The sequence below is a fragment of the Abrus precatorius genome, unplaced genomic scaffold, assembly GCF_003935025.1.
Source record: "Abrus precatorius isolate BTA unplaced genomic scaffold, Abrus_2018 Scaffold3, whole genome shotgun sequence".
Taxonomy (NCBI): domain Eukaryota; kingdom Viridiplantae; phylum Streptophyta; class Magnoliopsida; order Fabales; family Fabaceae; genus Abrus; species Abrus precatorius.
The window spans coordinates 8,880,178-8,907,782 of record NW_020874373.1 but is presented as its reverse complement, the minus strand read 5'-3'; the positions used below and the strand labels follow the sequence as shown (position 1 = coordinate 8,907,782).

The window sequence follows — 27,605 nt, the reverse complement described above, 5'->3', positions numbered from 1 at the left end:
ATATTAAATTAAATAATAATATAATAAAAAAAAGGAGAGAAAAAGATGGGGAAGTGAAGTTTGTTGAGAAGGAAAAGCAAAGTGATTGAAAAGCGAAAAGAAAGGAAGAAGGGAAGTGGGAGCATTTGTTTTGTTGTGCAGAAAACAGCACCACTCCTTTCGGTGTCAAAGGAATCCGAGCCTTTAGCCGCCGCTGGTGCTGTGATTCCGGTGACGCATCCAATTCTCTCGCATAATTTACGTACTTATTTTTCGCCGATTTTGGTTACATGAAATCCCAAACTCAAAATGGACCGAACCAGAAGATCATCCTCATCCATGCCTCCCAATGCCTTCCCTAGACGCCGTCACCCTACTATTTCTCTCCGAGGCTCTTTTCGTACGATTTTTTTTTTCCTTTTCATTTTCCCTTAATTTTCATCATGTTTTATCTTATTTGCGTTTGTTTGACAGAGGAAGGAGCGGTGGAGTTGCAAGAGACGGTGAGGTTAAAGGCCAATAAGAGGGATAGGGATTGGTCAAAGAGGAAGAAAGGCTCTAACTCCCACAGTACCGAAGAAGAGAGTGTGGGAAATGAAAGCCACGAAATTCAAGACTCGCGCGTGCTTTCTCCCAATACTGCTTCGTCCGCATCCGATCAAAACCGTCGGGGGAGGACCTCTACTTCCTCTCCCTTACGGCCGTGGAACATAACCGATGAAGTAATCGGTGCCACTGTCCCAAGGAGGACTCGTTCAGGTGCCAACAGAAACTGCATATTTAGAATTCCCTCGTTTTTGTTGTCTCCTTCTTTCTCCCTGATTTTTGTTTTTCTGCAGTTTCTGTGAAAAGGCCGCATCACCATTTGGTCGAAGAACAGAGTGCTGAAGCTCCATCGCCTTCCTCTTCTAATGTTTCTCCTCCCAAGAAGATGGTCTTAGTTACCTTCGGTTCCTCTTCTCATTTGTTTTTTCTTTTCGATGTTTCTCTCCCGAAAAAGAAAATGAGCCAATGAGTTTTGTTGCAGAAATCGATTGGGATTCCGCAGAGCGCTACCCAGGAAGACATCGAGATTGAGATAGCAGAGCTTCTCTACGGTTTAAGAACTTCCCAGAACCACGACTTTTCTTCTTCGCAAAAGCTAGAAGCAAGCGATTCGCGTCCTCCGGGGAGCGCTACTTCTTCGTCTTACCCTTCCCTTGATGCTGGTGGGTTTACTTTTCGGATCAGATCGTGGAATTTCTCTCATGTATTTTATGGCTTCCCTTTCTCTTTTTTTCTGATCCTTTTTCTGTTGGCATTTTTGTTTACCAGAGAAGAAGAGGGTGGAAGAGTACAGTTTTTCCACTCTAGCACCGAACAGTTCAACTGCCGAGTCGGTCAGAATCGAAAGCGAGCAACCTGCGAAAACGGAGAAAACTTCGCCCGAATCACCTAGGATGTCGGGTTGTCGTGGAATTGAGTCATCTAAGGGGCCGAAAGAGGGCATTGAGGGACTCAATTTGAATTTGGATGGTGGATGTGGCGATACTGCAGATGGAAGATCAGAATCCAAGTTGGGTGTTGATAAACACGATTCTGCTTCTACAAGAGTGTTAGTGTTTTAAAAAAACAAGAAAACTGCTTTGTCTTCTCTTGTTATTTGATTTACTTATTGGGGTGACCCTTTTTTCTTGTTGCTGAATTTTACTAGGATGTCTGTTGTTTCCGGGGGCAACGGCCAGCACAAGTTTGAGATTGATCTGATGGTGAGGATCCTTCTTCCTTGCATTTCTCTTGGTTTCTGCTGTCAAATCTCTAAAGAATAATTCCTTTTCCAATTATAGGCTCTTCCGCCTATGACCTTATCTCCTGAAAGGGATAGCTTTTCGATGGGTGAAGATGGTGTCAAGGTAGAAAGTATCGTTGACCAAGACAAAACTCTGGGAGGAATTGAGGAGGTGGAGATAAAAGATTTGGATCAGCTGAATAAACATAATGACCTAGCAATGAACCATGAATTGAATAGGAAGGATAGGAATAAGGAACAACCTACCACTACATCGACAAATCCCAACGTGGAGAAAACTGGTAACTTGACATTTTTTTTTCTTCCATTACTTTTGTGGATAGAATTAATTATTCAGTACCACCTGCCAATTCTGCTTTTGGCTCATTTTTTGAATAGAGGTCTCTGACGCTTCTTCTTTACTTCTTCAGTTCAATCTAGTTCAATGCCTTTGTCAACAGCTGTATCAGAAAGGCCTAGCAGTCTCTCTTCTCTTGGGTACCAGAGCAGCGTTTATATCCTCTGGATTTTTTTTTTCATTTTAATCTATATCTGATTTTACTTAATGTTTGGTCATGTGAATATTGTGAATTTGCTTCGCTAAGACCCGTAACTATGATTGGCAGATACATGCCGCCCTTGGACGCAGTGGTGAAGACGGATATAACCACAAGATCGTCAACAGCCCCACAGGTAATGTAATTTCTCACTAAACTGGTTTTTGTTGCTCTTCTTTAACTCCTTTATTCTCACCAGTGTCAATCTTCTTCAATCCTGCGTATAATATGGATCTGTATCATGAATATTTCCTCCATAATTTGCACTTGCAGCATGCAAATTTTGTTGTCTCACAACCTCGACCGAAGAGATGTGCAACCCATCATTACATTGCTCGTAACATCTTTGTGCACCAGCAGTGTGCAATGGTCAATACCTTTTTCCCATTAACTATGGGCTCCGGTCCTGTGTGTGACGCAAAGCACAACAATGCCAATCAACTGCACTCTGCTGAAAGTGTGGTTGTCGGGAAACAATCTCATAAACACTCGCCAGGCCCAAACCAAAATGCTGCACAAGAGAAAGGATGGGCTGCGACAAGTGATTGTAGTCTTGCTGCAGTTAGAAGTTCTGGTCCTGCCAACCCAATGGATTCAACACAAATGAAGCGGCTAGTGCTTCACCAAGGTCCACATTCAGGGTCTGCTAATGTAGTGGTATGATCCTGTCGTCTAATAGCTTCTATACAGTTCAGTAATAGGATGCCACCTATTTTTTTTTATTCCATTCATGAATATTATTTTGGAAAGTCATTTGCTTTAATTTTAAATGTAGCATGGTCCTGCTTTCCTCTTTCCTCTGGGTCAGCATCAAGCATCCGTAATAACAGGTACTAGTCAGGCAGGTGGTGTGAGCTCCACCAGCAGTGCTTCCTCATCTAACAAATTCCACAGTGCACCTGGATCGGCTGGTACCTCAACAATGCCTGCAGTTGCTGCTGCAATGAGCTTTAGCTACCCAAATTTGTCAGCCAATGATGCTCCATATATGAGAGTAGTTCAAAATAGTGGGTATCCGTTCTCATTTTCAACTCATCTTGAAGCATCTGCTGCTATCAGAGGTGCAAGCCCTGCACAATCACCGCCTATGCTCAATGCGCCTTTGTACTCTTCTCATATGTTTCCCCCTCTTCAGTATCCACAGCAGCATCCGCACTCCCAACCACTGGTACAACCAAGTTATCTTAATGCAAGCACTTCAAGTGCTTCATCATCATCTCATAAGCAGTCACAGGGAACACAAGTTAACAGCAACAGTGTTCTGACATCCACGACTATGCAACTACAGCAGTCACAAAAGCATCACACCTCCCTGTCTCATCCTCGCAAGCACGAGACTGGGATGGCTGGGGAAAATGCTACATCTGTCGCTAGTGGAACAGCTTACTCACAAAAGAAGGCATTTGGGCAGAACTTCACGATTCCAGTTCAGCCACTGAGCCATTCGTTCACGCCATCTACAACATCAGATAGTCTTGGTGGCAACAGTGGAAATTTTGGTGACAAGCAGCAACAGCAACAGGCTTTGAAGGGGGGAGTTGAGCAAATACCATCTCAAGCATTTGCATTATCATTTGCTGCTTATAATGGGACCAGTCTTCCTTCAAATCTTAACTTCTCAACCATGACACCAAATCCAGTGATATTTCAAAGCCTGCCTGATATTGCATGGCCAGGATATCAAGCTGCAAGTACATCTCATACGACCCAGCAGAAGATGTATTCTATTACCGAAGGGAAGAGTGGAGGGAATTCTTCCCACCGAGATGATGAAAAGAAAGCCACTTCTGGGAAGCCGTCAACCAATGGACCAATGACCCTTGTTTTTGACAATTCATCCAACAATCTTAACTTCGTTTCATCTCCTATGACTGGAAACTGGCCTAGTCGTTCCATCACTTCAACTGCAACAACCACAAGTTTTCCTCTTTCTAGTATAGTTTCAACTTCTCAACCGCCACCACAGGTGCTTCATCTTCAGCAGCAACCTGCTGTGGCTACTCGATATAAAGCATCGTCAACTAATGCTGCTGCTACTACAAAAATTTTAAACTGTCCCCCGGTTTATTCACAAACTCAAACTCTGTCCAAAAATTCTAACCAAACGTCTCAGTCAAAGAATTTAGGAAGAACAACTCCGGATTCTCAGGTGCATAACAATATTATAACATCTACCACCCCAACTCAGCAGAGTTTTTCTCATGAACAAGGAAGAGCTATAAAGGGTCATACGCAAATATCTTTTGGGGGAAATTTCATATCTTCCTTGCCACTACAAGGGCAGCAGCTATTGAATAACAGCCAGCATCTGAGTACAACAGTTGCAGGGACTCCACCTAGTGTGGGCAACTTGACAAATTCCCAGGGGAGCAAAGTTAGTTCAGCAATGAACACTTCGCAGCTGCAACAAACTGAGAATTCATCTTCTGGGACTGGCCAAAAATCTTCCCCAGTTTGTGGGAGAAATGTCCCATCGATCTTGAGCTCGTGCCCCAGCCACCTATCTGAACTGAAGTATTAGAAATCAATCAGTGCACTCCATCAAAGACAAAAAAGGGAATTCTCTGCAATCCCACTCTTTTCAGCACATGGAGGTCCTTGCTGCTACTGGTTCTTTTTCAAAATGCACTGTGTTATCTTAATTGTGGTTAAGCACACCCGTGTATATATCTTGCAGTATAAAAAGCTCACGCCTCGAGCAATTTCCAATGAAGATTGAGGACAAACTTTTGGTTTGGCAGCTTATGTGATTATATTCCTTATGGGGAGGTACGGATGCTCTGGGGTGATGGAATATTTATTATCCTGCGGTTCTGTTTTTTTGTAGAGGTGACAATAATATAGGTTGAAGTGAAAGAGAAATCTGATGTGGGCACCCCAATCTGATGATAATATTCAACGTCGTGACAGAACAGGTGCCGCCACTTTTGCTGGTGAGTGATGGATAATGAAAGGAAGTGGGGATACGTTGGGCCTACAATTTTGAAATCGAAGTAGGGATTACTATCTTATACTACTGACTAGACGCCTATTGCATGTTCACGTGGTCTTATTATTTGACGCGTTAGACGCAATTCTGACATGTAGATAAATCATATCATTATGTGTTTTTTTTGTCCCTATAGCAAGAAGTGTACTTCAAAAATAAAATCATTTTTTATAAAAAAAGTCTTTGGTTTTTGCTTTCCCTTTTGTTATCATGTTTTTGGTAGATTGGAGTGGCGGTGATTGGAAATTTGGAAGAATGGTAGCAACTAGCATGCCGGACCCAGAATTTCGGAAACAGTAATATCTATATATTTATAATTCCGGAATCGGGTTAGTAGTCTTTGGTTTCCGACTGTGGACTGATAAGTGGAAACCACGATGATTTTTGGGTTCTAAACCTCTGCAATTTCATTTTACTGTCGACCTGAAAAGGAAAATTCATTTTAAGAAATTGGCTTTTTAAAAAAATCTCTTTAACCCATTCATTAACTTTTAAAGGCGATTGAAGAGCTTATAAATTTGATATTAATTATGACACCTAATCTTTTAAGTATTTTCTGCTTGTCTCTTTATTTTAACGGATAAAATAATATTTTTTAGCTTTAATAATATTTCTGGTCTATTTATTATGATTAATGTAGGATTTTAGACCTCCGAATTTTTATTTAAATTTAGCGTCATAATTTCTTTACTTGTTACAATGAAGTTCTTTTATCATTTTATTTTCTGTGGCTCGTTTTTATTCTCAAATTTTTTGTCAATTGAATTATTTTAAACCCTCTTTTAGGTAAAATCGACCAACCAAAATATATTTTATCCAAAGAATAAAAAAAAAACTTTTTTAAAACTTTGATTTTACATTTAAAATCTTTAAAATTTTATAAAGTTTTAATTTCTGAACCTCTTAAAACCTCGCTGTTGGGTTTTAATTTCGTGCTGGGTTATTTTACAATGGGGTGTTGACCATGTTTTGCGGTGGGAATAACTTCAGCATTTTTTTAACGAACGGCGAGACATACAAGATGGAAATTATACTTTGCTATCAGATCTCGTCTCGTTACAATGATTTGTGCTTTTCTCTCGTTACTATGATGTTTATGTCAATAAGAATTTCAACAAATTAGAAATAGGGTGAAAATATGCAAACTTAGCGAAGCTAAGGCTGTGCTATTTATAAAAGAATAAAATTTTTGTAAAATATTATAAGTATTTTCAATATTATTCTTTAATTAATAATATTGGAGTTTTTCCTCATTAACATATAAAAATATAATAATATTAAATATAATATTTTGTTAAATAAAACTTTAATTTTAATGAATAAATAATACAAACGACGTCTAAAGAATAACCTAAGTTTTCTCCTTCGTAAAATAGGGGATGCAAGTGTCACAGCTACGACACAAGCTAGTATTTGCAATCACCTAACTACTGGTTAGATAAAAAAAAGCCTTAATGGGAGGGATAAAAAATTCTGTATTTTTATTTTTGGGTCAAAATATTCTTGAACAGAGGCATGATCATTGTGACTTGAGTAAAGTTTGGGCTTTAGGTCGGATAGGCTATACCTACTTTTGGACACCTAAATATTGGGTTTGCAATGCAGTTTGACCTAAACGGCAAATTGGATCTAAAAAGCACATTCTCATAACTTAATATTATTAACTCAGACAAAAAAAATTATTCGTATTAGTTATATTTAAAACTTTAATTTTATTCATTCTTGTAATTAATTTACTTTAATAATAATATTATTAATTATTTTATATAAATACTTGATTATGACAATTTAAATTAATATTAATTGATTGGTATCTATTAAACATAAATCGATCATTTTGACCCTTTTTTTTTTTTTTTTAAGTTTGGTGCTGAAAATAATAAGAGAAATTATTTGTCACATGTAAGTAGGGATATAAAAAATCAGGTTATTTGATAAGAGCTTATAATTTAACTTTTTTAAAGTTTAGTTCAATTTGATTTATTTAAGTAATAAGTTTAATTTAGACATTTTAAAAGATTTAATTAATTAGATATGTTAGGTTTGAACTTAAAAAAAATATTATTAGATCTATTATAATAATCTATTTAAAATTTATAATAATATATTAAATAATTTTATATAAAATTATAATATAATATTATATTAAATAAATTAAATTTTAAAATAAATAAAATTTTAAATTAAAAATTTTAATCTTTTTTATTAGAACTGAAAAGTATATTTAAAACATATCTTATAAGACAAAGAGTTATATTTGCTAGAATATTTTGTATTATTATTGTTTAATCTATCTTTTATAAATATATATGATTACATCTATTCTTAGCTCGTCTCATTCATCATTTTTTTTGTATATTTATTTAAATTATATATAATTTTCTTCTTTTTTTTTTTTACTTTTTTTCCTATTTTTATGTTAACAAAAAGTTTTCTCTAATTGAAAACAATAAAATAATTTTATTTACTCTTGTCGCACTTATACTTATAAATAATCAACTATAATTAAATTTAATTAATAATATATTTATAAATATTTTTAATGAACTATTAAAAATCTCAATATAAAATAAATCATTAAATATGCAAACTTTTAAGAAAGTAAGTTAAGCTTAATAAAAGTTTGTGATAAATAATAGGTTAGACTTAAAAAAAAAAAATTACAAGATGAAAAATAGTTAATACCATTATTAATGAGTGTTTCATGTTTTAATTGAAACAGAATTTTAAATATAAATATAGATATATAAAATACACTTTCTTTTCGTATGAAATACAAATATGTCACTAACCTTTTTTTATTATTATAAAATATATTATTTAGTCTATTTGACTTTATATTATTAAAAAAAATCTTTAAAAGTTTTTGAAATGTTTTTTAATTTAATATTCATGTATTATTATATTATTTTAACTTTTACTAATTTATTTTTTATCTTTAGTCTAAATTTTATTTGCATGACTATTTTTATGCTCCACCTTTCTTTTTGAAGGTACTGAAACAAGGTATTCCTGTACCTTTTTGTTAACAGTAAATTTTTTTAGTTTTTTTTTTTATTTGATATAAACCTTTAGAAACTTTAAAATAAAAATAAGCGTTTATTCTTCTTTAAAAATACATTAAACTTATTGAATTTCTTAAAAGTATAATAAAAAATAAATATAAATTGAATGATTTATTTATTTATTAATTTTTTTGAAAATTTAAATTTGTAGCCATTTTATTTATATATTTTTAATTAAGTATTAACACATTATGTAAGAATCTTTATTTTTTTAAAATATATTTTGTTATGATAGGTTTTGCAAAAATTAATAGGAATAGAAAATAAAAAAAATTGATAACTTAACACGTGCGACAATTTTATCTTTTAGAATTTATTCGTCACACATGATATATTCTAATAATATAAAAATTCTCTAGAATAAACCTAAGTGACAAGACTAGAGAAAAATCATACCTTATTAACATAGTATGTTATATTAAATGGATTTAACTATGATACCAAAACACTTTTTTTTTTTTATATTAATGGCCTATCAATCACATTATACTTTTCATTTTTTTTTATTATTTACGTTATTTGTTCTAATAGGTTATGCACTTACTGATAATTTATAAGTACTTTAAATATCATACTACATTGTATACAAATAGTCTTATTTGATACTCATACAGATGACTTTATTTCATTGAATCTATATTGTACTTTATAAAGTACACTACTCATGCTACAATCTGTCATACAAATCTGCAGTATGTATGTTCTTTCTCTTGCTGACTTTGGTCATGCATGTACTGGTCATCTGCTTCTTCCCGTTGGACATTCATTTGATGGTTTTTCTCCTCCGGTGAACCATTAAAGGAGGGAGTTCAGATGTGTTAGTGATGGTCGATATAGATTATCTGGTGGTGGCATAGATCTGCTTGTATCAGTAGAATTTATTCAAGTCATAACTTCAACATCTGACATGAAAAGTGGACTGAAAGATATATGTCGTGCAATATCACTATGTTGTATAGGACTGGGAGTAAGAAAAGAATTTGACATAAACTGATGACCAAGGCTTGCCATAAAATGATGGCTAGGGGTCATGCATGGTTGGCTAGGACCTGACAAAAACTGGTGCTGAGAAGGACTAGCCATGTACTGTTGTTAGCTGGGTCCTAACATGAAGTGGTGATTGGGGTATGTGGGTGGCAGGTGATATATGTAGTGTGAGGTATGTTGTACAATTGGATTTGCATCAGGTTTTACATCGTGTTGGGAGGTCGGCTGGTATATGCGCCTCATCACGGTACTGACATCTACTAGCACATGTATCTGCACACAAACGACGCATGAAAGAGCGTCTATTTGGAACATCATTAATGTGTGTTATGTCAGGTGTTGGGGGGCATGTAGTGGTACACTATCAGGTAAGTCCCTAAGCTCTGCATCCTGTGGGGCTCCATGCAACGACAAAAATCTATTAGGGACTGAAAAGTACCACTGAAAGTACTTGACAGAGGGACGATTATCATTAGTTAGAGGATATGGAACTCATCGGTCCCTACGTGGCTCCCATGCAGCATGCCATGCCACATAATAATCAGGCCACCATATATCTAGATCACATCTCCTATCTTTAGCGTGCAACTAACCAATATTTATTGGGCTGATTGGTATGTGTTGTGCTCTACCAAATTGTTAAATTACACAATTAACAGGGTACCACTCAATCACAGTAAATTGTATAAGAGTAGTCACAGATGTCCAAACATCAGCCTCATCATACACGAAGGGAGGTGTAATGTTCCTGACCTTATTGTTACGGTAGAGCGTCCACCTAAACTGAAATAATAAATAACAAATATTAGACCAAAAATATAATTATTTAAAACAGAATTTAGTAACATACACCCTGATTGAACTTACCTCAGTAATGCCAATTGAATCAATAATCCTCATATATTGCAATAACTTATCTGTATCTGATCTCGTCGATGACCTCTAACTTTTCCACCTAAAATAGACATAATTAGTTTTTACTTGCAAATTTAACATATATAAATAATAAAAAATAATATATTGATAAATATATGTACCTCAATGCTAATGAAAAAAAATGAGAGGATGATTGTGCCTAGTGGCTAACTGAGGTATTCTATACCATGCCCAAGATTGTAAAAGAGGCAAACAACCTGCAATTTCAGTAATATTATATTTCACCGCATGACAAAGCTCACGATAAAGGGATGCTAGAATAACAAAACCTCAACTATAGTTTGAAATCTCAGTAAAATCAGTTAAAAGAGGTAGTCACTTCGTATGAACCCTAAATCATGATTTATCTGGAAACAATACCTACCAAATATCACCATTATGTACGTTCTAGTGTAACGGATAATAGTCTGTCCATCAGCATTGTAAGATAATGCTCCAAATATATCTATGAACCACTATAAATTTACATAAAATTATTTTTTATTACTCTCATCATGAACTACATCAAGTAAATCTTTACACAATATTCATATATTTCAATCATAAAATTTCTCCCACACTCCAATGTAACCACTCACAGGGACCCCATCTACATGTAAGCCTAACTTAAACATAACATCCTCCAAAGTGATCATACATTCTCCATATGGAAGATGAAATGTGTGTGACTTAGGTCTCTAACATTCTACAAGTGTACTTATGAGTGTCTTATCATAATCAAATACTGGGACCATCTGTGCAACATTCCAAAAACCAGTCTCCCTAAGAAATGGTTCTATTCTTGAATTTGAAACGACCATTATATTATAACGTTTACTTTTTAAAATACGAGATTCTTATATAATAACAAAATAATATATACAAAATTATTATAAATTATAAATTACTACAACATAAAACTAATTTATTATAATAATTAAAAATATATAATAGAATTTTAATTTACATTCCTTAGTATAATGGTTATAATTATAACAAATAATTAAATTTAATTTACAATGTAATAATTATTTACACATCTTTCTAAATAATAATTACACAATCAATAATACATTAAATTAAATACAAAAATAATTAATTATAATTTAACTAAATATATTTAAAAATTAATTTACCTGTGTGTTAAGTTTGCTTGCAATATGATCAACTAAATTAAGCCGATATAGATTGTTATCCATTTTCGTTCGCTGTATCTGCTTTTCTCCTATCTCACTTTCTCTAGTCTCTGTTCTCTATGGTGGTAAGAGGTTGAATGATATATATGAAATAGTCGATTATACTCGTCCCCAGAATCACACTAAAGTCGATTTTAATTGAATTCCCTTTACCATGCAAGTCGATTATAATCGACATACTTCTAGGGAACCAGAAGTAATTTATCATAATAATTAAAAATATATAATAGAATTTTAATTTACATTCCTTAGTATAATAATTATAATTATAACAAACAATTTAATTTAATTTACAATATAATAATTATTTACATATCTTTCTAAATAATAATTACACAATCAATAATACATTAAATTAAATATAAAAATAACTAATTATAATTTAACTAAATATATTTAAAAATTAATTTACCTATGTGTTAGGTTTACTTGCAATATGATCAATAAAATTAAGCCGATATAGATCGTTATCTATTTTTGTCCACTGTATCTGCTTTTCTTTGATCTCAGTTTCTCTAGTATCTGTTTTTTGTGGTGGTAAGAGGTTGAACGATATATATGAAGTAGTCGATTATACTCGTCTCTAGAATCACACTGAAGTCGATTATAATCAACATATTTCTAAGAAAATAAAAATCAACAAATGGAAGTCGATTTAAATCAACTTCTTTGAAGCATGAAAGTCGACTATAATCGTTTTCTTTGCAACAAAAAAGTAAACTTTAATCGACCTTAATATATTAGATTTAGGACATTTATATATAATTTTTTTTTTGAAGACACATGCATAATTTTATATTTAAAATATTTTATTTATGTAAAAAAGCCCAATGATTGTATTACTGTAATTTTATCTCACATAATTTTGCATGTAACCTTTTCATCTAATAACTACTTTAAAAAATCATGCAAAATGCAGAAGTTTATTTCATAAGAATTATATGCTAAGATATTATTTTTCTAAATGAAAAAGTCTTAGAAATTACTAACTATAGTTGTCATAAATTTGGTCTTAGTGTTCACGTAAGATTTACTTGAGTAACTTTTAAATGCTAAATTCTTACCAAAGATAAAAATAAATTAACTTATAAATTTATTTTCACTTGAATAAAATCTAATTTGTCGGACTATTAATATAGTAAAAAAATTTACTATATATAATACCATATAGTTTCATGATTCATAGTTGATGGCGCCTTTCTCATATTACTTGGAATAAAATGTCGCACGATAATAAACTTTGAAGGGTGGGAAAAAATATAATATTTTAGTAAAATAAATCTTCACAAATAACTGTACTCTTACAATATATGCACATAAATTTTTTTGGTCAAAAGCAAGTTCAAGAATAAAAATAGATCACTATAAAAATAATTGAATTTTTTTAAAATAGATAATAATTAACTTTCTGATATAAACACTATAAGAACTACAAGAATTTAGTGTCGATTCATTAATTGATGGTTATCAATAATCGTTAAAAAATAACATTTAGCATCAATTTTAACAACTATTAATAGAAATAAATGGTTTAACATTAATTTGAGATAACTATTAATAAAAATAAAAAATTTAACGTTAATTTAATATAAATGTAGACAAAAATATAAAATTTAATGTCAATTTTATGTAATTGTTGGAAAATATAATAATTTAAACGTTTCCAACACTTGATAGATCTGAGATCAGTGATCAAGGTAATGACATCACTCGAAATAGATGCTTTGTTTATTTTAGATATATAACGATTCTTAAGGCTTAAAATCTCTAGTTAAATTTTTTCTGTCTTTGTCTCTCTGGTTTAACATAGTTTAGTGATTTCTCTCTCCAATTGACAGGCTTTCAACTTCTTTTTTGGGACTATCATTCATCTGCGAGTCTTCACTACCAAAATCTAAGCAAGGAACCATCACTTGAGTATTAAAATTTTCAACAATCATTTGATTCCATTGAGGATGAACTTCATAAGAGTCTGGAGTGAAACCAGACTCATCTTCCACTTTTGGGGAGAAACTAATAGTTATAGATTGAAATTTAATATTTGTTACGTATTTAATTTCTAATATTTAAATTTCAAAATTTAGAATTATTACTAAATAATTACTGCAAGGTTTGTATCATGGTTTTCTTTTAGAAAGAACAATTAGAGACAAATAAAACTGTTATTAATTGTAAATTTTTTAACTGCCATTAATAAGTGATTTTTTTTGGCAATGAAATAAACTAATTACCATGTATATATCACTAAATAAACTTATGTTTAAAGTCATTTAGCATAATAAGTTTTGCATGGCTATAATTGCATTTACAAGATATTTTCCAACAAAATTTAGAAGCCAAACGGTTCTCACTTTTCTGAGTGAAATAGCTCAACAGCAATAGAAAATAAATTTGAAAAAAAAATATAAAAACATGTCAAGTAGAAAAGTATGTTGTGTGTATAGATAGTATTCACCGCATGAATTCATTCTTAATTTTACGTAAAAACATCAATCATGCTAAGACTCATGACACAACATTTTCATTCAAATATTTTCTTATTCTTTTCTATAGCCATTGCACGAGCCAATTGTGGTAGAATCCATCACTGTCACCAGAGAACCATCACTATACCTGCAACAGTTCCTTCGCATGATGTTGAAACCAGATCTAAAGTGCCATTGCTTGTTCTCGACCTCTTCAGCTAAGGTCGACGTGCAAGACTTTTCTACTTCAAACGGATTAATAGTAGCTGCCAATAAATTCAGTGTCCCAGAAAATTCTTTAAGACATTGAAATGGATACAAATATATTCAGTGCCATAGAAAATTCTTCAAATTATTGTAGAAATTAATAGAAACTGATAACTTGAGGCATGTGACAACAATGTCCTCAAAGAATATTCCTAGCACATAATTTATTTTAATAATGTGAAAAATCTCTGATACAATTAGCTCTTTTGGGAAGAACACAAATGATGAGAACAGATAGAAAATGTAATTTCTTAAACCAATGTAATAAAGATAGCGGATAGTAGATGAGGGAGAAAATGTGTGTTACTAGACTAGAGAGGAATGATATATACTGCTTCGAAGAAGAAGGAATATTTACCTATTATATTAAATAAGGTTTAACTAAGTAAAACTAGTAGATTAAAATATCCCATAAAAGAAAAAAATTAGACTAAGTAAAAAATTTCTATTATTTTAAAATATTTTATCTACATAGAGTCATGCCACTCTTCTTTCTATCATCGCCCCTCACACATACCATAAAACGCATCTCCCTCATTAGCACACGCAAAGGCACATTCACTCTATCAGTTTATTGGCACAAAGCACTCACAATATACAAACATCACACATAATTCTTAAACTAAATTAATAGAGTCCCAATACTAGCATTTCTTTTCTTGACACTCAGTAGAAGAGCGCACACATCACATTCACTCTTTACTGGCATAGACTCGCCACTAATTCCCATGAAAGAACACGAATATTAAAGAGAAAAATAGTAAGTGAAGATTATAAATAAAGTTGGATGTTGTATTTTTGTTTTACTCTTTTCTCACGTGGAAAAAATCCAAATATGTTATTTATTAAATTAATTAATTATTATTATGAGTATTTTTAGTATGATTTATTTATTTTCATTTATTTAAATGAGTACTTTTTTAATATATTTTATTTATATTTATTCAAATAATATTTTTTATTAACATAAAGAAAATAACCCTAAAATATGTGACTGTTATTGTGTCTAGACTTAGTCGTCTCCATGGAAAGTCCTGGATACATGCTGCCAAACTCTCAATAATTTTTAACTATCAAACACATTGACACCGAGCATGAAACGTGATAAATGCAAAGAACAAAACTCTTTAAGCGATTCATTCATAAATTAAGATAAAGGGTTGGTAGAGATTAGAGAATGAGAGATAGAACAATCCAGAACCTACGATTTTAAGAATTGGACACCAAGTATGACAGAGTATCTGGTTATTTTAAAAATTTAAATTTTTAAATTCAATTTGTTATGGTTATAGATTGAGCCAATAAATCCAAATTTTTTGCCCACCCTACTTTTTATAACAAAACATTAAGAGAGGAAAAAAAAGAACTCATTGTTATTTTTTTACATCAACATATTATCATTTTTGAAATAAAATACTTTCTTTTAAAATATGATTCAAAAAAATTTATTTTGAGTTCATTATTATATTATTATACATGTAAGATCAAAATTTACCCATGTTAATAAAAATTCAAATTTTTATTATTTTCTTTTTAAACTTTAGATAGCAAAATAAATATTTGAATTACAACTCAGTGAGACCAAATGTCATATTTAGAAAAATGATACTTTTAATAAATTTTTTATCAAAAATAATTTTTTATTAATCTAATTATTATTTTTCATATAAAATTTTAGACACTTTAAATAAATTCACATAATTCAATAGTAACTATTTATTTATATTTTAAATAAAAAATAATTTATGTAATTAAGTATTAATTAATATTAAAATTATGTAAGATTTTTAAACGTTATCTACTTTATAAGAAATTTTAATCCAATGATTAGATTGAAAAATTCACTTTTAATAAAAAATTATTGGAAGATTCATTTTCTTATTGTTAGCACTTTGATGTCATTTGATGCCAATCTTAAATACTTCATGATTGCTGCAATTTTAATTGCAATAATAGAAGAGAGGAGAGAAAAAGAAAGAAAAAAGAAACAGGAAAAAAAAAGAAAAAATATTTTTTTATTTGGTCTATAAGGAAAGAGAGAATCTTTATTAAAATTACCCTTCAAATAATAAATAAATGATAACATAAATATTTTTACAATTTATGTAATGTATAAATCATAACCTATTGTCAATTATAAACTATTCAATAGTATATTAAGTAATAAAATTCATATTAAAAAATGAAGTATAAAATTAGAGAATAAATTTATTTTAAATTTTGTTTCACATTATTAAATTAAAAAAATTTAATGGTACTTCTCACAAAACTTCTAAATTTGAGAGAATATTGTATATCCTTTTAGAATGAAAGTTGTAATTCTTTTAATATTTTAAAAATTAAAAAATATTTATATTTTTAAATTAAATCATTAATTTTATTATTTATTAATATAAAATTAATAGTCATAATTGATGAGAATATAAAATATCTTCTATTTTATAGAACATCATAAAATTTACCAAAAGTAAATAAAGGGTCAAATTGCAATAAAAAAGCAATTTCTCTAATCACACTTTAAAAAAACAATAATATGTAATTAGCAAATTACCAAAACGAGCAAGGTATTATTTGAAGGAGAGGTATTAACTGATCACAAAAGGCTCCTCGAAAGACTCCCTGAAAAAAACAAACTAAAAAGTATGAAAGCGAAATAAATTAAAATTAGATACAAAAATGTTTTAACAATTAATAAAATAAAGTTTACGATAGAAATCTTAACATTTCAAATAAATAAGAAATTAAATTTTAATAACTTTTAAAGAACTTATCATAAATAATATTACTTTTATAAGAAAAAAATAACTTAACTTTATTTAAATCAATAAATTATATTTAAATAATACTTTCAGTATTTTAATTTCAACAAATTAATTAACATTATAAATTGTTTTTTATTCTTTTAAAAGTATTCTAATTTAGACCAATAAATATATGTATATTACTTTTTTTCTTATTTTTAAAGATGAAAAAGATAATAAAAATTGTCGTACTTTTAGTTTAAAAAATAAACATTTTTATTTTCTATAACCAATTCTAGTGAGTTGGGTTTTACTATCTGTTTTAATTTTTTTAATTAGCCAAATGAATTCCGAAATAAGTTTAATTTCGATTAAAAATAATAAATTAAATCTGGGAAACATCAACGAGAGAAAGAGGGGGGAAACTTCTAAGTAGACAACGTAACAGTTTTTTTTTTAAAAAAAAAAACTTCAAAATTGAATTTCCCCAAAATTACTAAATATGTCTTTTTAGCAATATAAATATATACACGGAAAAAATCAAATTACATTTTATACGTTACCCTCATTCTTCCACAAATATTAACTTATATAAAATATAAATTTTATTAATTTAACTATTAAATTATAATTATTATATCATTTTAATCATTTATTTTAAATTTTATCAAAATTAATTAAATATAAAAATATATTAAAGAATATTTATTTTATATATTGTAAAAATACATATTATGTTAATTTGATGTAAATAAATAAGATATTAAATAATTTTTAATTGATCTAAAACTTTGTAGATATGATATATATTATTAAAATGTTTAATATAACGATTAATTTTAAGACTAAATAATTTAATAAATATTATAAGGAAAAAATTATATATATATATATATAATTATTATTATTATTTATGAGTGGTAGATAGAATTTTTTTTAAAATCCCAAAGAATCATTGATGATATTTTGATTATTACTTATTTTGTATTGGTTATATTCAATTTGATTTAAAATTAATTTTTAAATTAATTGGATTTAAATTTTATTATTTATGTTTCTTTATGTGGTGCACTCGTTATTCCTATTTGTTTATTAAAAAAAAAAAAGAAACTTGTCATATTTATCTAATAAAGGCTAACTCAGTAAGTTTGTCAATTAATTTTAATAAAAAATTGAATTTCCTCGTTTGTATAAGTTTTTCTCTTCGTAAACAGATAAATAGAAAAAAGGTAGTATTAATTTATGAGAATATAAAATCTTATACTTTAGAAAGTAAAATTTGTTATCTAGAAAATTAAAATGCTATGCAATAAAATTGAGTTTGATAAAGTGTAAAGAGAACTTTTAGATTTTTGTATTTTTAAATACACAAATTTTAACGATTTATTGTATATTTTAGTATTGTTTTAATATTAATAATATATTAATTTTTTAATACACGTTAGAAGATATATAATAAAAAATTAATAAATAATAATTTTTTATTAAAAATTATAATATTTTATTTTATTAATATATTTAATTAAGTAATATTTTTAAAATTTTAATAAAAATGTACTGTATATAAATAATTAATATATATTTTAAATATACATTAAAAATGTTATTAATATAATTAATATTTTTTAATTATTGATTACTTCATTGATTAAGTAAAACATGACTTTATGTTGAATTCACAGTGAATGTATTGAAGCAAATACCGATATTTCTCAATAAAAATCTTCAATTAAATTATATTGCATTATTTTTTAAGATATTAGAAATATTTAATAATAAAAGATTGAATGAATATTTTAATTTTTTTCTCTAGTAGTATATTTACAATTTTCATCTTTATTTAATTTTGATAAATGGATTTGTTTAGAAATACTAAATTGTAACCGATTTGATTCAAATTCAAATTTTTTATTTTATTTTATTTTGTATTAATTCGTGAGAATGTTGAATTCTGTATTTTAGAAAGTAATATGTTTTGTGTATAAAATTGGATAAACATTTTATTTTTTATCTATATATTTATTTAAAACTTTTATCTTTAATTATGCTTTAGAAATTAAAAACTTTGAAGAATATTAAATAGCGATTAAAAATACTTGTAATAATATTAGTTCAGTAAGTCGTGCAATATATATGAATTTTATTATAGAATAAATATATAAATCATTTAAAAATAAAATTTTATATTTTTATAAATAATATAGAAAATAAAATATTAGTTTGGTATGTCGTGTAATATATATATATATATATATATATATATATTATAGTACTATGCAATGAATTAAAATAATGCTAAAAGTGTTCGAAAGAATTTTAGATTTTTGTATTTTCAATCTCAAATTTTTAATAATTTTTTTATATTTTTTCTGTATATTAATACATAATATAATTATATTTCATAAAACTTATTTATTGCTTCATTGATCAAGAGTTAAATTTTATTTACATATATTCATGTATTTTGTCTTTTTTTCTTTTGGTAATAGTCATTCAATGAACGATTTTTTAGGAATAAAATTTAAGTGTAATATTTACTATTTAAACTATTTTTGAATTTAAATTTAAATTTTACTTTAATAGTTTATATAATAAAATTCAGTACTTCAATATTAAAGATTACATATTATCGAAATAAAATTTTAATTTTATTGAAAAATAGTAACATTAATATCTATAATATTACACTTAAATTTTATCTTTTTTCTTAATATGTGTTATATAATAATAAATTAATAAACGTTTTTTAAAATTATAATATTTATATTATTAATGTATTAAATTATATATATATATATATATATATATATATTTCAATTTAAAATAACAATCATTTCGTGTTATAGGATAAGAATCAAAACATATTTAATAGTCTTGTTGAAAATATTAAATGTTAAATTTAGATGCATAGTTTTGACATTTAAAAAATATTAAATTTATGATTTTTTATTTGTAAAATGAAAAGAATTTTATTGATAGTATTAAATGCTTCGTATTCAATAATTTTATTAGGACATTTATTATCAGATCTCAACATTAAAATATTATAAATCAAACAAACATAAAATATAATTGTCGAGGTAGGTAAAGCATCAGTTACGGAAAATTAGTCAAATTAAGAATCAGAATAACTAAGGGGCCAACACGGCAACACATTTCAATGTATTTAGAAAAGAAGTGAGAAATGTACCAAAAAAGAAAAGGGGTGAGATGTATCTATACAAAATAGTTCAAAATTTTACCAAATTTAGATAAAGATAGTCACAAATTTACAGTGGGAAAATACACGAACCAAAATGGAGGCAGGTGGGTCCAATCCATAGGGTTCTACTCAGTTTGGGTTCACTCTTTGAGTATAAATATACATTGAAATACTTGCTGATTTACTGCACCATATATAGTCCACACTACACAGTGATAACAAAAGGGTTGAGAAGAAGAACCAGTGCACCATGACTACTCACTTGTCCTTCCATCTCACTCACAGCCTTCCTTCTTCAAGTGCAAGACCTGCAGCAAAATCCAGTTATTCCTTCAATTTCTTCCTTCAACCATCTTTTAGTTTATTGTGGGGTATGTCAGTTCTATGCTTTTCTTTAATCATATTTTATATTTTAAATTGATTCTCTTTACTTGGACTCTCTTTTTTTATATATGTTTTCTTTTAAATTATCGAAATATAAAATTTTTAATAAAATTACAGAAATATGAATTTTTAAAAAAAATTGTTAATGGTGATTTTTACTCTCATTCTACAATCAACAATTTATTTATTTTCACACTATCACATTTATTATTTGATTGATTAATTCTTTATATTAGAATGGGAGAAGAGTTAAATGATTTAGCAATTTTTTACGAGGACTAATCATCAATAACAGCTTTTGACTATTTTTTTTATACTTTTTAAATATTTTATTATTATTTAAAAAATTATTATTATCATTTTTTATTTTTTAAAAAATTGCGGTTGATGATTTTTAAAACTCATTACTTTTTCGATTTATAATTTTTTAACTTTTCTACTTATACTAAAAATCATTATTAACGATTTATAAATTTTATATTTCTGTAATTTTTAAAAATGAATAATATATATAATTTTTAAATACCATATATAGAAAGTAATCCGTCTTTACTTTCAATCATTTTCTTAATATTCAAATTTCAAGATGCACAGTTCTGGAAGGATTTAACATTTGAATATTCCTTGTTACAGATCTTGTTCCATTTTCTTTTTGGTCAACTCCTGTCCCATTTTTTAATGCCATCAGGGAGAAAGATATTCCATCTATCTTGTACAGTATCCTAAGGCCCTAATGCCCCCTAACCTATTATCCATTTGGAAGTCAACCTTTTTTATGATGTGAAATGAGTCAAAGTAGCCTCTAATACTGATACTCCATTTGACCGAAAAAACACTCTAATAACTCCATGCATTCATGATCAGAAATATGTATAAGGACAGTGGTTTACATAGTTTAGTAATCTTCATATGAATTTAATTCAACAATAAAAAAATGTCAAAAAACATATTATTATCATCTTTTTTTCATGAAAATTGTAACTATGAAGTTTTTATTTAAAATGAAATATCCTTGACACAGTAAAACTACCAATTCAGCATTTAACAAAATTTTTGAATAAATTGTACTATATATATATATATATATATATATATATATATTTATAATGTGTCTCATTACATATGCATAGTTTTAAGTTAATTTTATTAATTTTTGTTAACCATAAAATCAATTGTACTCATTTGGGCATGGAGAAGGGAGAGGTGGTCACAGAAAAGAAAAATTAAATTATACACAAAAACACAATATCTATTTATCGCTTTACCAATTTTTGAATTAATCCAGTAATTTTATAATAATATGAAAAATGTATTTGAATTAAACTGAAATAAAATGCAGAGCAATATATATAATCCTATATTTATTATTAAAATGTTTTGGTAATTAAGAAAACATGTAGGGGTAGGTTAGAATAGTAAAATAGCTATTAGGCCTGAAATCCGAACACGTACTGATCGAATGTCACTTCAAATTTCAAACAGGTAAATGTCCCCTCCGGATCACCGAAAGCAAACATCTCAAGAACTCTGGTGGATTGCAGCCAATATGGTCTCGGACTCAAGGTGATATGAATTTTAGTTAGTTTATTTTTATATGAGATCCATATTCACATACATTATTATCATTTAATTTAAGTAACCTAGTTAATACTTCTCGTTTTCTATACGCTGTTAAAATCAATATAATTACTCTATTTAGTAAATTATGTTGATGATTTTATTTTTATAGGCAATTATGTTGACGAATTGCCATCCTCTATATGGCTTGAGACAGTAAAGGATGATGATATAAACGAGGAAGCTGCTCACCAGGTGCATGTTTCTCATTTAATCTTGATTTTGTAATTATCACATACTGCCTATGAAGGGTTTGACACCTGATTTTTTACTTACAATCGTAATCTTGAAGGTTTTGGTAACAAACGAGATTCGAAGGAAGATAAATGCTATCAAGTTAATGTTGGATTCCATGGAAGAAGGAGAGATAACCATATCAGCTTATGACACAGCATGGGTTGCTCTAGTAAAAAATGTTAATGATGAAAATTCACCTCAATTCCCATCCTGTCTTGAATGGATTGCCAATAATCAGCTACCCGATGGCTCCTGGGGAGACGTTGAATTATTTGAAGCCCATGACCGACTTATTAACACCTTGGCTTGTGTTGTTGCTTTAAGATCATGGAATATGCATCATGACAAGTGTGAGAAAGGTAAATTTATTATACCTATTTTCTGTTACCTTTATTTTTATTTATTATTTTCTCTCCTCTTTTTCTTTTATCTCTCTTTTCACCGCTCTTTTTAACTATGAATTAATCTTTATTTGTTTTACACATATACAAGAATTTCATCACTTTTTGATGGTTGAGCAAACAATGGTCGATCGGCATTGAGTTAATATGTTTCTATTGTGCTTGTTATACATTCATATGTTACAGGAATTAAATTCTTCAAGGAAAATCTACACAAGCTTCAGGATGAGAATGTAGAGCATATGCCAATCGGGTTTGAAGTTGCTTTTCCTTCTCTCCTCGATTTAGCCGCAAGTTTGAATATTGAAGTGCCAGATGATTCTCCTATCCTGAAACACATTTTTGCAATGAGAGACATAAAGCTCAAAAAGTATACATTCTTGTAACACTAACCTTGGAGACTAAAATAATGTTTACGTAGGCTTTTTCAATTATAATTTAGTTGCATATGAGTCTAATTCTTTTTATTATTTTTTGATCCTATGTAACGTTTTAATTGTCGTGCGCGCGGTGTAGAATACCGAAAGAAGTGATGCACAAGGTGCCCACAACATTGCTCCATAGTTTGGAGGGAATGCCAAATTTGGACTGGAAACAACTTCTTCAGCTGCAGTCCCAAGACGGGTCATTCTTATTCTCTCCATCCTCCACAGCTTATGCTCTTATGATGACCAAAGATGAAAATGCTCTCAAATACCTGGAAAAAACAGTCAAGAGGTTCAATGGGGGAGGTAAAACTGTCTTGATCAATGCTTTTTTCATTATGATATATACAAATTTTGCCCATAATAATTATAAAAGGATAAGAAAACATTTAAGACACATAAATGATGGAGAAAACTTTTAAGTGTTATTTTGTAAATGCTTCTAGTATTATTTATCAATTAAAATTAGAATTTTATTTTAATAACATATTTATATATAATGTTATGGCAAATTATCAAGATACAATTTTAAATTTATTAAACAACACTTAAACAGTTGCACTTAATTAAGTTTGGTACATACATTTTCAACTAAACTGATTTAAGGAGTTAAATCATTATTTATTTATTTACTTCTTTGTTACTCTAAATAAAAAAAAATCTCAATATATAACAACTAAGAAACAAAATATTATAATTTAAAGTAGGGATTTCTTTTAAGTTTTCATTTTCTAAGTTAGAATGAAAAAGAAAAACAGAAAAATAATTAATTTTCGTTTTCAATATTCCAAGGGCAAATATAATTTATTTATTTTTATTTTTCTAGTTCCAAATGTCTTCCCGGTGGATTTGTTTGAACACATATGGGTTGTTGATCGGCTAGATCGTCTTGGAATTTCAAGATACTTTCAATCAGAGATCATGGATTGTGTGAGTTATATTTCCAGGTACGTGGAATGAGTTTATCAACAATTGCAAATACTAAAAGAAAACACACGTTATCAAGTATATTATTTTGTTATGTTTTTGATATTACATTCTAATTATTAAATACTTTCTACTGTTTACTATTGAATAGTACTCTTCAAATAGGGAGAAAAATTATAAATGAGAGAAAAGAGACCTGCATTGTCTCCTATCTAATTAATCACTGAATAAATGTAATTTAAAAATTTCCAGATTTTGGACTGAGAAGGGTATTTGCTGGGCAAGGAATTCAAATGTTCAAGATATAGATGACACAGCAATGGGATTTAGACTGCTAAGGTTGAATGGTCACCAAGTTTCACCGAGTAAGTTATCCTTATACTACAAAAGCTAAAATATCTTAGTTCCTTTAATATCTTATATTGCTTAGAGAGATAAATATATATGGTTTTCATAAATGACTAAAGTGTTAATTTTGATTCCAATTTTGGTAGATGTGTTCGAGCATTTTAAGAAAAATGGTGAATTCTTCTGCTTCTCTGGGCAGTCAAACCAAGCTGTGACAGGGATGTTTAATCTTTTTAGAGCATCTCAAGTGCTATTTCAAGGAGAGAAGATTCTTGAGGATGCCAAGAATTTTTCAGCAAACTTTTTAACTGAGAAACGTGCTGCTAACGAGCTCCTAGATAAATGGATCATAACCAAAGACTTACCTGGCGAGGTGCGTCCCAAGAGCATTACTATTCACCTATAATTAAGTTTTTTTTTTTTTAAAAAAAGTAATCTTATTTTCACAACACGTTCTCACGCTAGCTATATATATTTACAATAAAGAGAAAATGAACTATAAATGAAGTGAAATGAGAATAGAGTTATATTGCAATCAGCGTACTTCACACCAAGGTATGTATTTCTGAGAAAAACAATGAAAAAAAGATTCGATAATTTTATGTGGCTATAGAGCAATTCATTTTATTTTCTCTCCAATTCGGAATTTAGCCCATTAACACTGTAACGAATACTCTACAGGTTAGTTACGCGCTGGATGTGCCCTGGTATGCTAGCTTATCCCGATTGGAGACAAGATTTTTCCTTGAACAATATGGTGGCAACAATGATGTTTGGATTGGCAAGACCCTTTATAGGTACCAATCTCTTAATGCCAATACTAATAAATCAAATATAACATTCAATTTTTTTTTAAACCATGGTCAAATGATTATGGAGAAAAGTCCACAGTTGGGTACTCAATATATTCATCAATAATTCAGTGAGACGATCACTTTTATCAAATATAACTATTACCCAAAATGTTAATATAAAATTATTATGTACCTTTCATAACTCAAGCTTTTAAGATAGTTAGTTTATTACATGATATTACAACTTTTATGAACAAGTAATCTAGAGTTAAATCCTTGACATCAATTCTCACTTTTATAAGAAATGTTGAATATAAGCAAAAGTACGTATGATCCATGATTCGAAGTTCTTCAAGGATTTTTCTTTTTCTTGTGACGAAACTTGTTGCATATTTGAGATATACACTCAAGTCATAACAAATCTGTTTATTATTCTCTCTTATCAGGATGCCCCACGTGAACAGTGATCTTTATCTGGAGCTCGCAAAGTTGGATTACAGCAACTGTCAAGCAGTGCATTGTGCAGAATGGGAAAAAATCCAAAGGTAACTATATATATATATATATATATATATATATGCTAATTTCAATATAGTACGCAATAGCCAAATAAACTTGGAATATTTTGAATGGCATGTATGTTAGGTGGTACTCGGAATCAGGACTAGAGGGGTTTGGATTGAGCAAAAGAAGTGTCCTATTTGCTTACTTTGTAGCAGCTGCAAGCATATTTGAGTCTGAGAGGTCTCGAGAGCGACTTGCATGGGCAAAAACACTAGCGTTGCTCGAGACACTGAGGTCCTTTATAAAGGATAAAGAAACTAGGACTGCATTTGTGGAGCGGTTTAACAGCAGCATTAACGGACCAAACCATTCAAACAAGTAAGCATTCCATTCATTGTTTGTACTGTCACACAATATTACTTTGTGCATGCCTATTTGTATTTAGTATTGAAAAAATTTGTACTTGCAGAAGATAATATATGGTAAAAAAAACTGTTAATAATACATTCTTTATCATTAATCTAGTTTTACAAAAAGTTTAATTATTTTAATTTTTATAAATACTAACTAATTATAAAAAAAATATGTTAAAGGGGGTATTTTAAAAAACATGTCACTAACATTTTTGTGTGATAAATTATATCAATAATAACAAAATTTGTCTTGAGTGTGTTGCAGGCAATTGAACAAGAGAGAGGATGAACTCCTGGAGATTTTGCTGGCAAACCTTGATTACCTTGGGTTTGAGATGTTCAAGGCTCATGGTCAAGAAGTTTCTCATTTTTTGAATCAAACAGTGAGTGAAACTCTCTTGAGCTTTATAACTTTATATGATATATATACTTATGTGAAATATGTAAAGAATAGTAATAACAAGAACTTTAGGACTTGTTTAGTCTGTGAAAACATTTTTTATTTTTATAAATAACTACAAATTTCTTTTTTCAAATTAAAAAGGTTGTTAGATATTAGATTTCTTCGCTTAAACTTTTATTTTATTTTTATTATCAGTGGCAAGGCTGGCTGTCAAGTTGGCAAAATGAAGGGAAAAGCACTCAAAGAGAAGCAGAACTGATTGTTGAAACCATAAATTTAATGGCTGGCTTTTGGTCAGAAGAACTTCAGCTCAATCCACAGTACCATAGGTTGCTGGAAGTTGCCAATAGAGTCTGCCATGGGCTCCGAAATTACCAAAACGACAAGGTTACTGAAATTTAATGGTGCAATTTATCAAACAAGTTAAACATAATTTATAAAAAAATACTTTTAGTAATTTTCATACACTAAAATAAAATATGTATAAGCTTTTCTAAATCTTTGTATCTTGAATTTTTGCATTTTGTTAGGCACATGACAGTGGCAAAAGTAAGCTGAGTACAACCACTATCACTACCCCTGAAATAGAATCAGATATGCAAGAACTTGTGCAACTGCTGGTCCAAAATTCCTCAGATGGCGTGCACTCCAATATCAAAAATTCATTTCTTACAGTGACTAAGAGCTTCTACTATGCAGCATATTGTGACCCAGAGAACATCGACTCTCATATTGAGAAGGTTCTCTTTCAAAAAGTGATGTAAATCACTAATAATGTTTAGAACAGTAGTCAGAGTTCATTATGTTATTTTCCCTTGTGGCCATTGGAATAAGTGCTAAATTGGTGATCATTTTGTTTTCTGTAAATAAAAATGCAATAAATTAAAGGGAAAAAGATTTAACAAATTATATCAAGTGTTACAATTTTTTATTTGATAATTAACAAATAATAATATTTAGAGGATTGAAAATTAACATTTTAGAATCATAATAGACCTGATTTGAATTTTAAACTCTTTAA

At 29.1% G+C, this 27,605-nt stretch overlaps 2 protein-coding genes across 7 annotated transcripts; both read left to right on the top strand.

Annotated features, from left to right (window-relative positions):
• Positions 1–37: 37 nt before the first annotated feature.
• Positions 38–5,541, top strand: LOC113860584 (protein TIME FOR COFFEE-like). Of its 6 annotated transcripts, none has more exons than XR_003503971.1 (12): positions 38–210; positions 454–738; positions 819–913; positions 1,007–1,187; positions 1,294–1,573; positions 1,673–1,727; positions 1,806–2,049; positions 2,179–2,245; positions 2,374–2,440; positions 2,578–2,961; positions 3,080–4,898; positions 4,982–5,491. XR_003503971.1 is itself a non-coding variant. In XM_027492992.1 (11 exons), the coding sequence occupies exons 1-11, from the start codon at positions 289–291 to the stop codon at positions 4,823–4,825; spliced, it is 3,495 nt and encodes a 1,164-aa protein (XP_027348793.1). In that variant the 5' UTR covers positions 45–288; the 3' UTR covers positions 4,826–5,541. The 6 variants fall into 6 exon arrangements, 3 of the variants coding, with proteins under 3 accessions (XP_027348793.1, XP_027348794.1, XP_027348792.1); XR_003503970.1 differs by having other exon boundaries at positions 45–379; positions 4,982–5,488; XR_003503969.1 differs by having other exon boundaries at positions 45–379; positions 819–919; positions 3,080–4,914; positions 4,982–5,435.
• Positions 5,171–27,348, top strand: LOC113862114 (ent-copalyl diphosphate synthase, chloroplastic-like). Its single transcript, XM_027495252.1, has 18 exons — positions 5,171–5,237; positions 5,517–5,589; positions 9,160–9,311; positions 9,499–9,592; positions 9,682–9,713; positions 22,245–22,327; positions 22,425–22,728; positions 22,957–23,140; positions 23,287–23,501; positions 24,022–24,142; positions 24,375–24,487; positions 24,617–24,843; positions 25,152–25,267; positions 25,711–25,809; positions 25,910–26,146; positions 26,447–26,564; positions 26,780–26,971; positions 27,115–27,348. Exons 1-18 carry the CDS (start codon positions 5,171–5,173, stop codon positions 27,346–27,348), a joined length of 2,661 nt encoding a protein of 886 aa, XP_027351053.1.
• Positions 27,349–27,605: the final 257 nt, after the last annotated feature.

Excerpts from the sequence above, each read along its gene's own strand:
- LOC113862114 (XM_027495252.1), top strand. The coding sequence starts at position 5,171 with ATGTGGGCACCCCAATCTGATGATAATATTCAACGTCGTGACAGAACA. Across the intron at positions 23,502-24,021 it reads CAAGAGGTTCAATGGGGGAG|TTCCAAATGTCTTCCCGGTG; the intron begins GTAAAACTGTCT and ends TTATTTTTCTAG. Across the intron at positions 24,844-25,151 it reads CCAAAGACTTACCTGGCGAG|GTTAGTTACGCGCTGGATGT; the intron begins GTGCGTCCCAAG and ends AATACTCTACAG.
- LOC113860584 (XM_027492991.1), top strand. The coding sequence starts at position 289 with ATGGACCGAACCAGAAGATCATCCTCATCCATGCCTCCCAATGCCTTC. Across the intron at positions 380-453 it reads TTCTCTCCGAGGCTCTTTTC|AGGAAGGAGCGGTGGAGTTG; the intron begins GTACGATTTTTT and ends TTTGTTTGACAG. Across the intron at positions 1,574-1,672 it reads GATTCTGCTTCTACAAGAGT|GATGTCTGTTGTTTCCGGGG; the intron begins GTTAGTGTTTTA and ends GAATTTTACTAG.